At 35.4% G+C, this 15409-nt stretch overlaps 1 protein-coding gene across 2 annotated transcripts in view; it reads right to left on the bottom strand.

Annotated features, from left to right (window-relative positions):
• The window catches only part of LOC129270548 (uncharacterized), a 37099-nt gene that overhangs the window by 18031 nt on the left and 3659 nt on the right, over nucleotides 1–15409 (bottom strand). For both annotated transcript variants that reach the window (XM_064105953.1, XM_064105954.1), the window contains exons 6-24: nucleotides 15026–15211; nucleotides 13938–14044; nucleotides 12738–12960; nucleotides 11896–12066; nucleotides 11475–11648; nucleotides 10833–11063; nucleotides 9953–10185; nucleotides 9007–9199; nucleotides 8237–8479; nucleotides 7730–7897; nucleotides 6932–7150; nucleotides 6114–6214; nucleotides 5301–5457; nucleotides 3971–4150; nucleotides 3397–3495; nucleotides 2204–2351; nucleotides 1675–1817; nucleotides 911–1080; nucleotides 93–222 (exon numbers count right to left, since the gene is read on the bottom strand). In XM_064105953.1, coding sequence (XP_063962023.1) covers nucleotides 93–222; nucleotides 911–1080; nucleotides 1675–1817; nucleotides 2204–2351; nucleotides 3397–3495; nucleotides 3971–4150; nucleotides 5301–5457; nucleotides 6114–6214; nucleotides 6932–7150; nucleotides 7730–7897; nucleotides 8237–8479; nucleotides 9007–9199; nucleotides 9953–10185; nucleotides 10833–11063; nucleotides 11475–11648; nucleotides 11896–12066; nucleotides 12738–12960; nucleotides 13938–14044; nucleotides 15026–15211 — 3276 coding nt within the window. The remainder of the gene's footprint in view (nucleotides 1–92; nucleotides 223–910; nucleotides 1081–1674; nucleotides 1818–2203; nucleotides 2352–3396; nucleotides 3496–3970; nucleotides 4151–5300; nucleotides 5458–6113; nucleotides 6215–6931; nucleotides 7151–7729; nucleotides 7898–8236; nucleotides 8480–9006; nucleotides 9200–9952; nucleotides 10186–10832; nucleotides 11064–11474; nucleotides 11649–11895; nucleotides 12067–12737; nucleotides 12961–13937; nucleotides 14045–15025; nucleotides 15212–15409) is intronic.

Raw genomic sequence — 15409 nt, forward strand, 5'->3', positions numbered from 1 at the left:
GAAATTAACACCGGTGTAAAATGACTTGGGTGGTGCTCCATGTTCACCGGTTATATAACACCACTTTTTTGCTGTGAATAAGCACGTTTTACCTGATACGTCTACACCATCAACTAGACCGGGATCTATGACGATATTGTTATTGACTGTGATAGAAGGGAAAGATTTCACACCACTAACGCTCTGACTTTTTCCTGTGAGTCGAACTGTTTTATTATCAAGCTGTAAAAAGAAGCAAACAAGAAATAAAGTAGGCCTACTTTCTCTCGTATCACTTTCAATCTGGGCAATTCTGCATGACAAACATGCTTTTTTTGACAGTTTTAAAGCATCACTCTTCAAAATATGCAGTTTAATTAACATACTGTATGAATTAGAACACTGTTCTTTTCATAGGGTAGTTGTTTTGAAACTAGCCGATTGTCACCTTCCACAATTTTAAATTGTCCAAATCTAATAATTTAGGTTTATGGTCAAGAAGAAAAAATATTAGGTTCCGACTGGAGTGCATTAAAGAGCCAAGGGTGAGTGGGTTGTAACCCCGTTGTAACGAAAATTCTAAAACGAGATATGTCAAGATGCTTGGATTGCTCAAGCTCGGAAAATAAGCCCTATACAGTAATGATTATATCGTTGGAAAAACAATCTTCTTCAAAACTTGTCTACCAGCAATGAATTTTGAATAACTATTGATAGTATAATTGGAATAATGCACAAATAATATCATATGTCCCCTTTCCCCCCTTTTTCTCTTTTTTTCTCCGTCTTTCTTTTCTTTTTCTTGGTCGTGAAACTCCGGGGGGGGGGGGTGTGAAGAGCCCATGCACCCCACCCCATCTGTGGTTCAGTGTATACTATCGAAATCTATTTATTTTTTTATTCTGTAAAATGTAGCACTGCCAGTAATCACCTCCTCTATATCCACTGTATTTATAAGTCCTTCAACGTCCACACTTCCTTGAATGGTTACAGCTTTAGAGAATGATACGGTATTACTTAGGGTTTCATCATCATCCAAGAGTAAGAAGTTGCTCGGATCTACAGTGTCTAGCGTCTTTCCACTGGCTAAATCTAGGTTTGCTGTAAAAGTCAAATTAAACGATAAGTTTTTAATGTATTATCGCAAGAATGTTGGAAATGCCAGACTATAACTGTCATTACTAGGTTTACCGAGTTCACTACGGTCCAAATTAAGGGATATTTATTAATATTTTTGAGGAACAATATTTATAAAAAATGCTGTCTTGGAATTGACAGACTTCATTTTTCCATTGCGAAGAAATCGGTGAACAAGTCCCACTGGGAACTGAAGAATGACAACTATCATTACTTTCTTTACCAAAATGAATTAAAGTACGTGCAATTCAGTACTGTTTATCTTTAAAACATTTAACCAATTATTCATAATTTGCCCATATTTTATAGAATACATCGGAATAATTTCGGTTTTAAAAAAGTCTGTACATATTTTAAAAACCGTGCCATAACACGCAATTAGACCCTATCAAAATCTAAAGTGAGTGAAAATGACATCACCAAAGTGTCCAATTTCAGATCCCCATAGGGATGAATCATTTACCCATTTGCTTGTCTAATTTTCTGTCAATATCCTATGAAAATAACTTTCTATTTGGGGTGGATTCCCCTTTAACACGCATATCAAGATTTACCTACCTAAAGTTAGTGATTGTGTGAATGTCTTCTTTCCATCAAGGGTCTGTTCATACTGCTTAGATAGATAGGTTTCATCAAGGAGAGTTACATTCACACCATTAATTAAACCATCTACATCCATATCACCAGTGACTGCCAAGCCTCTAAAAGAGAGATAAGACCGAAAATAGAAAAAAAACAATTCGGATTATAATCATGCAAAGAAAATAAAAAATGAGTTATATATTCTTTGAAAGCTGAACTGAATGGAATTGACATACCATTCAGTGTGGGATATTTGACAGTTACAAAAGACCTACGTGTAAATTAATCTATATGTCATCGATTTATTGAAAATAATCATGTTTCTCAATATGCTGTGAACACAAAGTAAATCTAGGCATTTGTAACCAAAGATTCAATAAAATTTTATTGCAAATAGTGTTTTGATCCTACTTCTTTACTTCCATTTTTTAATACAAGCCTCTATCATTCAAGAAGTCAAATCAATTCATTATTTGAGCTGGAAAAAATATAATATATACAATACCCAGACAACGTCTTCGCGCCCCGTATTTCTCCAATAGTATCTTTGTAGATGACGTCACCGGCTTTCTGCGCAAAATCAACCGAATTCACGTGGTTTGTAACTGCAACATTACCCGTTATCGTGGTTCCAGCTGAGAACGATTTATCACCTAAAATGATATTGAATGAATATGGAAAACAACTATGCTTATAATCTCATGGATTGTGAAAAATATTTTCAAAACATTTATAATAATTTACTGTAAGCAAGGTCAATCAGAAAAGAAGCCTGTGAATATCAAATCACTCACATTATGGTTTTATTAAGATATTAAGCCAATGAGGCTGAATTACGATTGATTTACATGTCCAAATAATCAAAATTCACTAGTAAATAGATAGACATTATGTGCTGAACGTTTTACATATAAACGCCTGTACATCGTGTAAATAGATAGTGGAATAAGATCATTGCCCCTTTACATTAAACAGGAAACTAAGATAAAAAGAAAACAGACCCTGAACAAGATATTTGAATATTTTCGTTGACTTCGATCAGGAAAATAGATTAGGACAATGATTAACTAAGTAAAAGTTTCATTAATCTTGATTGATACAATATGGAACCTGATCGATTTTCAATCCTCTGTTCTTTGAACAAGATCACAAATGTTTCGATGACAGCGATGGGGTGAGACGAATCCATTGGCGCAAATCAGATCACCAAATTTAATGTCCAGGAGCACAATTAAATCACCTCACCCCCTGAAAAAATGTGACATCAAGTATGCAGCTACGTTTTTTGATGGGCGTGTGCAAAAGATAATATCTACATCGTTTCTATTTCGGTGGCAGCGGTGGGATGTGACAAGTAACTCAGAAACTCTCACATTATTATAAGGGAGCATGTCATGAAACAAAGAGCAAGGTAATGTTTTAATAATTGTTATAAGCTAATGAAATTCTAACATCTGATTGGCAGAGAGCAAAATTGTCATCGGAAACCACCGACATTTTTCTTTTCATGAAATACTAACCCAACTGTCTTTGAAGGTACTAGGTTCTTCAGGATAGTTTTTAATTTCCTCTAAGATTTCATGCAGGAAAGCATACTTCATGATGTTATAGGGCATGTGGCTGCAACACCATGAACATTGGGAAAGGTAATTTAATGCACTATCGATAGGATTATTCAGAAAATAGAAATATATCTACCGGCAACATCCTGCGCGCCAGCTAAATATACGGCGGTGTTCGTCAGGGTCAATAGGTTGACTCCATCAACCGTCCCTTCGACTGATGTTTCACCTGTCACTGTAGAAGAGATATTAATAATTCATCAGCATGTAAATAGGTCCCTATTTTTTATGTATTCCATGAAATCTACAATAAGCCATTAAGGCCTCAACTAAATTTTAGCAATCTTTCAAATGATTTTGTTTACTATTTGATGAAATTTCTTGAAATCTGAATCATTAGGCTATTTCGAAACAGTTTGGCATTCACAAAGTGGCGACGATAAAGCATATGTGTTTCTAGAATAATGAAACAGTTTTTTTAATAGCATGTGTGCGGTCTATGAAATGTACAAAGAACCATTTAGGTATAAACAAATCTGTAGGAATCTTTTGAATTATTGTCTTTTACTGTTCGATTAATTTCTTAAAATCTAAACAATTACTAAATTTTCGCGACTTCAAAAGGGTCTGGTATTTCTCACGAAGTGGCAAAAATTATGCATATGTTTTTTTTAAGTAGCCTAAAGGGAATTTTGTTTTAATTGGAATACCTTCAAAGTTTAGGAAGGTCTTCCTTCCAGCGATAGTACAATATCCCCCAGAAGCCGTCTTTACAGCATCGCTATACAGCGTATCGATATCAACCATGTCAACGGTCCCAGTCACATCGAGATCAGGCGTGCTTATGTCTCCTGATATGACAACGTTCGCGTCGCTAAACGTCTTGCAATCTGTCGAAAGGAAAATTTGACAGAACAGTTGATTACAGAATGTCATTAGTTAGATTGTGTAGCTTTGTAGGATCAGGGCTCCGTCATACAAAGACTTACGATTGATCCGATCTATCTCAACTGTATGGAAATCCATCCATACCATAATTCTTCTACATGAAATTCCCACATTCTCCTTATTAAATAAAGAGAATCACACTAAATCTTTAAGAGAATTATGAATGTATGACTTACATCATATCTAAAAAATATTTTGAACATGCATTTTATGTTGATGTTGCTGGCTTTCCATAATTGTGGTTGATCGGATCAATCGTAACTCTTTATAAGACGGGGCCCCAGGTGAGATATATAATTATTAATCGAGTTTATAGGAGTTAATCCCCTTCGTTAAAGGATAAACATAATAGTGAGGGGATTTGTATATAAGCAAGCCCTGGACTCCTGTGGTTCTTGATATTTGTCGTAATTAAATTTCATTTAAAAGGAAATATATAATGAAAGCAAAGAGAGTTCAAACAACAGATGCTGGCAATAAGTTTCGTACATTTGCATTTGTGTGTGTGAGTGGTCGATGCTTGAAGGAAAAGTAACCTAGTAAAAAATGAGGGTTCTAATTAATTTACGCCCGAATGATAAACCTTTAATGAACACCAATGGCTTCCTTTAAAATTATTCAGAAAATATTTCTTGAAATTATTTTACTCTATAGATTATAAAGTATTAAAAATTAAGAATATTTACCGATAGTTTCATATCTACCACTGATCGTGAAAAATACGAAATATAATATGACGTCACATTCATCTGATAATTAAACCATTACTTTACCAACATTTAAGACAATGTTTTAATACGTCTCAATGCTGTACCAAAGGCATTCTACAGAGTTTTTTTTTCTAAAAGGCACTTATATTTTGGGTGAGAATAATGTAAAGCAAATACATTCAAAAGTATTATAAGATACAGAAAAGTAATATTGGACAGGCCCCAGTTCTAAATATTGCCTGTTAAACAGTTGCATCCCACAATTAATGCATGATATTGGATTTACCAGAGAAGAGGTTCTTCTCTTACCCAATGTATATTTAAATTAAAAATGGTTGGGGGGGGCAAAGCAATATATGCGCTATTATCCCACACTTGTTACCTGAAATCTCTTCATCCTCAGCGAGTAGAACCAAGTCGGTTGGTATTGTGTGACCTTCAACTGTTCCAGATACGGTTACGTCACCACCGATGGACAATGCAGAGTCAAAAGATATTCCAGCTGTCGACAGTTCCTGATTTCCACTTATCTTCAAGATCTGAAAAGACCAAAAGAGAAATGTGCTGAAATTATTATTCTTTTGATTTTTCAAAAAATCTAATATGTTAAATATTGTATTTTCAACCAAAAGTTGGAAAGGCTATTTATCATTTCCATAATAGAAATTAAAATATCATTGTGAAATAGAACGAATTATGAAGATGAAACAAAATTAGTATATTACATATCTTGTTGGATCGAGGCGCATCGAGCTAATTAAATTTTGTATTCTGTACAAGTAGGCCTAAAATATTTTAATGTCACGTACATTTTGCATTTGCCCATGATTTGAGAGATATTGAATGAAGATTTTCTTTTAGAAAAAAGTGATTTCAGAAGGTACCGTAAAAAATTTAGATATGTTTATTTTGCTCTTTCCTCAATTATAGTTTTGAATGATATGTGTGTCAACTAAGCTGTTAATTTTAACCTGTACTGTCAGAAATTTGTGTTACATTTGGCTACCATAGTTAAATCCCGAGTTCAAAATACATGCCATTATCATTTGGGGCCATATAATGTGGGGTCAGTCCACGCAATGTGTCTAGTCCGGCTAGATCGATCCGATACTGGCACATCTCATGTTCCAAAACCATTGCTGTATCTTTATCAGTCTCTACTTCATGAATATTTTTAATGAGGGTATTTGCTTACATTTGCATTAAATGCAGAGAGGTCTTCGCCATTGATCGTTTTTGTATCGCCCATTGTTAGAGCTCCAGATATAGAAACTAGACCAGAGAAAGTCTTGTAACCTGTAAACGTAGAAAATTGTAAAAAATGGTACTTGAGAATTTGGTGATTGTACATAAGATACAATTCTGTATTGGAATACTGTGATTCAAATATTTGACGAGGTTTTAATTGATAACTATTTCCGACCGACCTTGGAAGGGCATATAAGCGGAGGACATTCGACTTTCAGGATCTACATATCACATGCTATTTATTTGTACTTTGAACCACAAGTGAACATTTTGTTTGTCTTTATCTTTGGACAACGCTCGTGTGTGAAAGATCCAATATAAGGTTCAAAGTCTAAATCTAAGGAAATTCGAAAACCTCTTGTAATTCATAGTATTGCTATAGGATACGACCATAAAACAATCTAATCACATTTTAAGATACATCTTGTTAGAGAGGCACTTAATTTGTATAACTTCTATTAAAAATTAGGAAAATTCTTAAATAAAAACGTCATAATTTGCCCGCTGACAAAATAATTTCTTCAAATTGTTGTCTCGTGATTTAGAGTGCAGTTATATTTATTAGAGAGAGAGGGGGGGGGGGCGACGACAGACAGAGTTGTGTATATCCTTTCCTCTGGGATACATTATTATCACAGGGTGTCTACAAAACAACTACCCGAGACCTAATAAGACCCTAAAAACCAAATGCCTGTACAAATTTCCATAATGAAGGGGGTGTTATATACTCAACGTTTACAAAATCTTTTCAAAAACAATACCCACCGCCTATATTTCCACTTTCACCAAGAAGTACAAAGTCATCTGGGATAGTAAGGTCATCAATGGTACTCTGTAGGGTGACGGCTCCCGATAATTCGACTGAGCCCGTGGCTTCCACCTCTACTTCAAATGTTTGTTCCCTACCCTTCGCCAAGACGTCATCGTATAGATCCTCGATGTCCACACCGTTGACGTCACCGGAGACCGTGATGCTGCCAGATACTGAATGATCCAATTTAATGCGAAGGAATATAGGATTGTTTAGGTTTTAGATCTTGGGTCCGTTTCATAAAGAGTTACAACTAAGGTAACTCATTATAGCAGCTACTTTGGTGACAGGGCTCAGCAGCCAATCACAACCAAGCGTTCCATTGTAGTACAATTATGGCAAAGTTTTAAGTCTTTATAAAATGGACCCTTGGTAGATGTATGATATTTTAATAACAATGATATGTGGTTGATATTTGACTATCTATTCTAATCATGCATGACGTAGGTCACAAGACAGGAAAGGTTACTAAACACAATGGTTTCCTAATTCATCCAACGATAAAAATTCTCGCAATATATTCAAATTACCGAAATCTTTTGATGGAGAGGTGTTTGTTATCAAGTGGTGTTTATTGAAAATAAGTAAAATGGCATCTCTTTTCGTTTTGTCTGAGATTGAATTGCAATCTCTGTACCAATGGTATTAGGTACGTGTTCATTGTACTCCCCCGACATACACACACATCCACACACCTGCATTCCTCCTGATCATCATTCTTTTTTCACTGAAATGTTTCCCTATCTACACACCTGTTACGGTCTTAGAGAATGTTTTCACTCCAGCCATGCTCTGTGGTTCATCAATGATCTTGATAGCCGTTTCTGCATACGCGCTAATATCGACCCCATCTACGGTTGTTCCTTCGGTAACTATGGTATTCCCAGCCACAACAATATCTTTCGTGAAGATCACAGTTCCTGGAAGAAAAATGATTATTGGTATTCGTTATCACTTTCCATCATTCTATCAAAGATGTAGCTTCTCAGAAATATCACTTTACGTTTGGAACTATTTGACTGCCGAATTAGGTTAATTTCATTGTTTCAGATAATGAATGAGATCTCGTCAAGAGCTAGGTGTTTCCATACGCGTTGAACTATTTTTGATGGTCATTTAAGATCGTGAAAATATTTCCTGTCCACTAGGAGTAGATATAAGTCTCCCTAATTAAACCCTTATTTTATATGAATTTATATTTAATGGATTTTAAGGCGCCTGTAATGGGGAAATATATACAGGTGTGAGACATCTACTACCTGTTATAGTTTGGACAATGTCCGAGAAGACGGCTTCCTCAGATAGATCGATCCCATTCACCGTCCCAGTCAAGTTCACATCCTGTTTAGCTGTTACACCGCCATCAACGATCACCATCTGTGTGTCAATGGTCTGTGTTCCTGACAATGTGAACACACTCTCAGATATATCCACACCGTTAACCTCACCATCGACGGTGACGTCATCTTTGCTCTTCATGTCATTGAGGAACGTCTTAGAAACTTCAGTGAGAAGAGATAAGAAAATGCAAATATTTTTGTCTGGTGGATTATGACTTTGTGATACAGTATTATCCGTTGCAAAGTGTAATCTTTGAAAGCTTACAAGATAACATATCAAATATGCTAGCCTTTTACAATGTGTAATGAAAGCGACTTTCATTTTTTATTTTTATGATGGATTTGTTCTCAGTCAAGCAGATACACAACATTCTGATGCTCACCACTATTGTGAGCCGGAAACACTAACCTCTGCACACTGGTTAATTTAGAAATCGCCCATTTCTCGTATATTAGGCAATATGTTCCAGGAAGTATTTATTCCCAATTGCCCGACAATCCCTCATGGTTAAGCTTCAGAGCAACTTCAGGTTGCAGTCTCTACAGGTACATATATATATATATTGTCACGCTAGTTACGCAGATCAGCAAGAAAAAAACAACTAAGTATCTTTGTCTTTAGCATTATACTGTTCACCTTCCCCTTAAATGTCCAAACTCGCATGAACGATAATATCGTTTAGGCATACCTGTTATAGTTTGTTCGGTATCATAAAACACAGCATCGTTATATGCACTGGTAAAATCGACATCATTGATGAGGCTTCCATCTATCGATACGTCTCCTGGGATATCGACGGTACTATCAAAATCCACATCACCGGTAATAACACCGCCACTTTCAATAGACAGAACAAGGCTGCTAAACTCGGATACATCAACCTAGATCGAGACCAAATGAAAAAGAAATATTTTAGAATTAAATACTATTTTAGATGGGGAATGCTTGTATTGACTTTGAAAGGAATAACCGTCGATTCAGGGGATTTATTTAACAATTTCTGATATTTTATTATGATCAACCCCATTCACCGACGGTAGTACGCTAGTGCGAGCCCGCATGTATTTTTAGGTCTAAATGACATATCGTCTTTCATGATGGCCTACATTTTTCTTTAGACTCTAAGCTTTTTTTTAAAGCTTTTGGTCTAGTATTGACATACTTAATTCACGATCTATACATGTATCTGCCTTCTTTTAAATGAAATGCGATCGATACCTGCTGGTTGCAATCGTTGGGAACTGTATGTAGGCGTCCCAAGGATATGAGTGTCTGTAACTTCTGCTATCCTGATACAGGAAAGTTAACTGAACTTCTATAGCAAAGATCAATACCTCTGTCATAATGATCATTGCAACTCTAGATAGCATGAAACCGATTGATTCATCAGAATGAATTGGAAGAAAATTGTAAAAGAACCCAGATATTTAAGATCCAGAAAAGCTTGATGGCGTCAGAAAATAGTGCAGGCCGGGCAACCATTTTATGGCTGGAAAATCCTATTACCTTTTAATAGCTATTCGTCAGTTTCAACATTACCGTATAAATTGTCTATTACTCTGACGATCAATCTCTTTTCTCCACAGCCAAACTCTAAATGGTGAGTTGGTACCAAAAAAAATTGACTGCCTTACCGTATCCACTGTTTTTCCTGCCGATACACTCATGGGCTGACTTAAGCTGATTTGTTGGAAAAATGTCTTAGCACCAGCGACTGTGGCACTTCGGCTTGACAACACAACATCGGTGTTCAAATCCAGGTCGTTGATGTTACCCTTAATGTCAACGTTTGCGTTAATGTTGACATTAGCATTAAAGGTTTTTGAGCCAGCAACGGTCTGAGATGACGGTTTGTCCATCACGTCATCTAAAATCGAAGGAAATACAAATTAGCGAACTTTGATATTTTATTATCATATTGGAGTACATTTTTTTGGGATAAAAGTTATGCCAAATGTTATATTGTATATAGCAACTGTCTACAACTTCAATGATACAGCTAAAAGAATGGAGTTAAGATTATATTCAATAAACGAAGAGTTTGTTTCAAAGTTTGATATGTTTGCTTTTATTTCTGGTCAGGGTAATACAATACATTAATAATCAATAATAACAATATAGTCTTATGATATACAAAACAACGTTGAGAAGCATAAACTAAGTTTTTTAAAAGAAATATGTCATCAATGAACGCGGGAGACCACTATCGTGAGTGGTTTCAGCTTGAAATTTATGGCGTCATCATCAGTTGCTGAAACCACTTTTCGCATTTCTATATGAAAAGAAGCCAAATAGCATCTTCTTATGCATACCTTACTTGTGTGTCTGCAAAAAGGGTAAAATTAAGACAGCCTATGAAATCCATGATATCAAAAGATCAAGAATAGGCCTACTCAAAAGATTTTGAATAACTCTTCTGAACCTTTAGTTATCTTGCTTGACCTTCTAACAGTATGCCTTTGACCAGTTATCTCCTGTATTCTCGTTTTTTGATGCTAGCCGACATGTACGCACCTGGCACGGTTATAGAATTGATATCCCCCGACACCGTTACGCTTGTCCCTACTGTGACGTCAGTAAAAAAATCCGCCTGCCCCGTCATAGTCTGTGAACCGGTAAGTCTTAATGCATTAGTATCGATATATGATAGATCGATCTCATTGATGTAATTATCGTCTGCCGTGAAGGAGTTCGCCTGGGCATTGCCACTGACAATTGTCTTCGGAGCACTCAATGTTATGGAACCTTTATTAGTTGGAAAGAAAAACAAAATGCGAGAACCATCAAAGAAATGAAGGCTATTTCTTTTATAAAAGACACTGCATCTTTCTTAAGTAATAACGATAAAACTGATGATAACGATCGCAATAATTGTAATAAAATTAATTGGTATTTATGAAACACGATTTATAAAGAATCTACTTCGATGCGCATATAGTTACCCCGGCTGTAGCTCGAGCTGCCGTTTCAAGCGTTTAGAGTTCAAGGGATAAATCCTTCTGAGTACCCATTCACCTCACTTGGCTTGAGTGCAGCACAATGAGAGAAATTACGCCATGCCTGAGGTTCGAACCCACGACCCTCTGTTTCACATGCAGTCCGGTACTGGGCCACGACGCTCCACGGCGCTCATGAATTTAATTATGAAAGTCTCACCTTCTATGGTCTGTTCTGTTGATTTGGTAACAAAGTTTGGAGGATGGGCTTGGAGGGCCGTAGAATCAGCACCGTTGTCATCTATAGCTTCAATTAATGCAGGGTCTACCTCGTATTCCTGTTCACTCTCAATCGTTAGCGTTTTGGTTTTCAGGGCAGGAAGTCGAGCTGTTCCTGCATCAGAAACCAAACACAATGATAGGTGAGTAAATGAGTACAATCATGTGAGACTTACCTGAATTGATATTCCTGGGGTTTTTTTTAATGAAAGGTTTTAGTGTTCTTAATGTTCTTAAAATTATCCTGGATTCAGCAGTTAAAAAGGTGAAGAAAGCAGTCACTGGAAGAAGAAATGGAGAAAGGTACAATACACGTTGATTATAATTGGATTGCCCAGGACTGAATAAAGAAAAAGACAAACCTGTGATCACAATGTTGCTGTTGATAACTTGGTGTTCGTTTGTTTTACTGAATCCCCTTTTGGATAATTCGTCTGTGAGGTCTGTGATGTTAGTTATACCTTCCGCAGTCTTTTCTGTGAGCTCTCTGATGCAGCTGGGCAGATAAATACCCTCAGTGACGTTTGTCACAGCTGGAATTTTAAAAGAAACACTCAGAAAATCAGCAGTAAAAATGCATTTTTCAATATGGTCTTTTGCAGAAAAGTAAATGCGATTAGGGGATATCTAAGCAATGAAATGTGTGTAATATAGGGACTTCATCGCTTGACTTCATGCGTTTAAACTGCAACGAGTCCCTGATTATTGTATTAATTAACATGTCGAGAAAAAAATTATGGGTTATCTACCCCTCCCCTTCTTCAGACGAAACTGAGAATTTCGATATTATATGGAATATAATTTGATGACTGTTCTTGTATTATTAGATCGCATATGACATATATTGACGGGCCGTACCATCTGTACTTTCGTAAAGATTTATCATACGTCGTACCTTACGATACGTTGATAATTAGTCGGTGTGAAGCGGCCAGGGTTTATATGTTAAATGAGTGTGTGGGAGAGGTTGGGGATATTCTGTTATGTGGGTTGCGTGAGAGTAACTGATTTTTCAACCCTCTAAGACTATTATGTTCACCTTGTAGGAGTATATTCAAATTATACTCTGCTATGTTGTGCATCTATTTCCTTGGATATTACCTACTTAGTGAAAAGATCTTAGTATTTTGGAGATGGATGGAAACATACAGAGGCTAAAAATAAATATTTGATTATTAGGATAAAAGAATTTAAAAAATCATACTTGTGTCATTGACGTGCACGAATGAAAAGAAGTTGGACTCTGTCAGATTTCGATGTTCAGTTGTCCAAAATAGCTCGCTAGATATCGCTATATAATCGGTGCTATCCATACTGAATGCTTCGAGATGAACATCAGAAAGTCTGGTAGAAGATTCGTAGAGATAGAGATTCGTATCAGTCTCCTCCCATGCAGCATCATCGGTAAACTCGAAGAATCGAAGTCCCTGTTACCATAGAAACAATTTGAATGATTTCCCTGTAAAGGGGAAGTTCACCTTGGACAAAAGTTTGTTGTAAAAACATAGCAGAAAAAAATATATTGGTGAAGGTTTGCGGAAATAACAAGAAAGTTATAAAAAGTATTAAGTTATGGATTTGTGACGTCATAAATGAACAGCTTTCCTATATGCTAAGTAATAAATGCATTAATTTAAAAAATGTTAATGGTATGTGATGACTTATTTTTGTTGTCTTTTAAGGAACGGGATGAAATGATTTGTCTTTTGATATACTGAAGATACAGTAAAAACTATTTTCTATTTTTTGGAAAAATGACATTTCATTGATTTTTTTACCATACGATATGTAGGAAAGCTGCTCGCATATGACGTCACAAATCAAATAATTATAATTCTAATAACTTGTTTTATTATTTGATGGATTTTTCTAAAACCTTCGGAAATACTTTTATTTTTTTTGCTTTTTCCAATAAACTTTTTGCCAGGGTGAACTTCCCCTTTAACATATTTCTTCATAATCGTAGAATAATTTTACATATTTCTTATTTTACCCACTTTCCATTTAAGAGCGCAATGAGGCGTCCTTTAAATTTGAGTCTTCTTTTCATTCTCCTTTCCCTCCTTTTCCATCTCCTTCCCCTTTCTCCTTATTCTTCCCCTTCCCATCCAGCTGCCCCTCCCCTCCCTTCTCCCCCTCCTCTGATCCAGGGGTCTGATCTGGTATTCTTTTAACATTAAAACAACATGTTTGACATGTAACTCTAAATGATTCAGTTTCTAATATTCAATGCTTAAAAACGTTAATATAATTGATTGAATTTTAAAATATGACTTAAACTTTTAGAGAACAGTCCAAGTTCATAAAGTAAATCAAGATGTATAAAAAAAAAATCATGCATTTTAAAATTTTGTTTTATTTGTATACATAAACCGTTAAAGATAATATTCTGTTGTAAACTTACAGTCCGGTCAACTGCTACAAGTAGCTTCGGATCATACTCCAAATCTAAATATTCAAAGGAAATGGCCCCATCCGTGCTTATCGTCTGGTATTCAATCAACTGTTCGTCTGGGAGAAAAAAAAGAAGGGAAAAATATCATTAAAATCAAAGATTACACAAATTAATTAACATATAACAAAGGGAATAATAATGCTTAATGTATATTATCTATAGGCCTACACGATTAAGTGGCAATAATGAATGCAACATGCAACCGTTTTTTTTTACACTGACACAATAATATTGTTGCCCAGGGCCCCGTAACATAAAACTTGGAGATTGATCGTAAGACTGATCCTAAAGACTGATCATATACATTAACCAATGCAATTTATCGTAGAAATCAGCTCCAATATCAATCGCTAAGTTTTAGGGAATGCATGGGGCCCATGTGAGCTTTGTATAAAAATAAATGTAATATACGTGTCAGCTTTTTCTTGACAACATGGTATTATAACGATTTTACACCGACGTCGGACATTATTAGAGCACACAAGATTAATTAAAACGCAATGAACGTTTTATGTCGTATATTTTACCAGCATATGTAATATTTCAATTCAATTAATTCAGTTATCTATATTTGTCGATAGTGGATGGAAATTCGGTTTGGTCACACGTGATGACAATATGTCATATTACATAAAACATATTTAGGATATGAAATATCATTGAAAAATATAGAAGGGCACTGCTCACTTATTTCAACTTAAAATTGATCACATTGACAAAGAACTAGATAAATTAAGAATTATTGTTTGAAAGAAGGCAATTTATGAATTGATATCATTAAGTAGAATAATCCAAGTACACATTGTGTCATTGATAAAATTGAATATAGAAACAATACTTTTTTCACAAAATGGATAGAAAAATGCACGTACATTATATCGCAATATTTGAAAAAGAATACTGATTTCTTTTCTATTTATTTATTTATTGACTTATTTATTTGATTACTTATTTACTTATGTACTTAATTTTTTTTATGTGCTTATTTTTTTTTTTTTGGGGGGGGGATCATCTTTTAAGCATTGTTATATACTCACCCGATGCCCACCAATAAATTGAAGAATCAGTCAATGTACTTTCTACACCATCTGCGACCTCAAGATGATTGCTGATAGCAAGGTAGTTGTATCCATAATGCACGAAGAATTTGAGAGACGTAGGGGCGGAGCTGGCCAGTACTTGCTTTTTAATCATTGTGACATCACCCTCAACCGTTGACGGATCTGTGTATCAGAGTTATGACTAAGTTTATATTTTTTTAAATAGATTTTTGTTGTTGATATTGTGAGTTCTATGAAATCATGCAAAGGCCTATAACCTCCTTTGGCTTGTTAACTATATATATAATAAACTTTACGCTATAAGATCATGCATGGTCGTATAATTAGAGCTATGCTGTTTCCACTGATGAAAAAAATATG

Source organism: Lytechinus pictus, chromosome 10, assembly GCF_037042905.1.
Source record: "Lytechinus pictus isolate F3 Inbred chromosome 10, Lp3.0, whole genome shotgun sequence".
In the NCBI taxonomy this organism is placed as follows: Eukaryota; Metazoa; Echinodermata; class Echinoidea; order Temnopleuroida; family Toxopneustidae; genus Lytechinus; species Lytechinus pictus.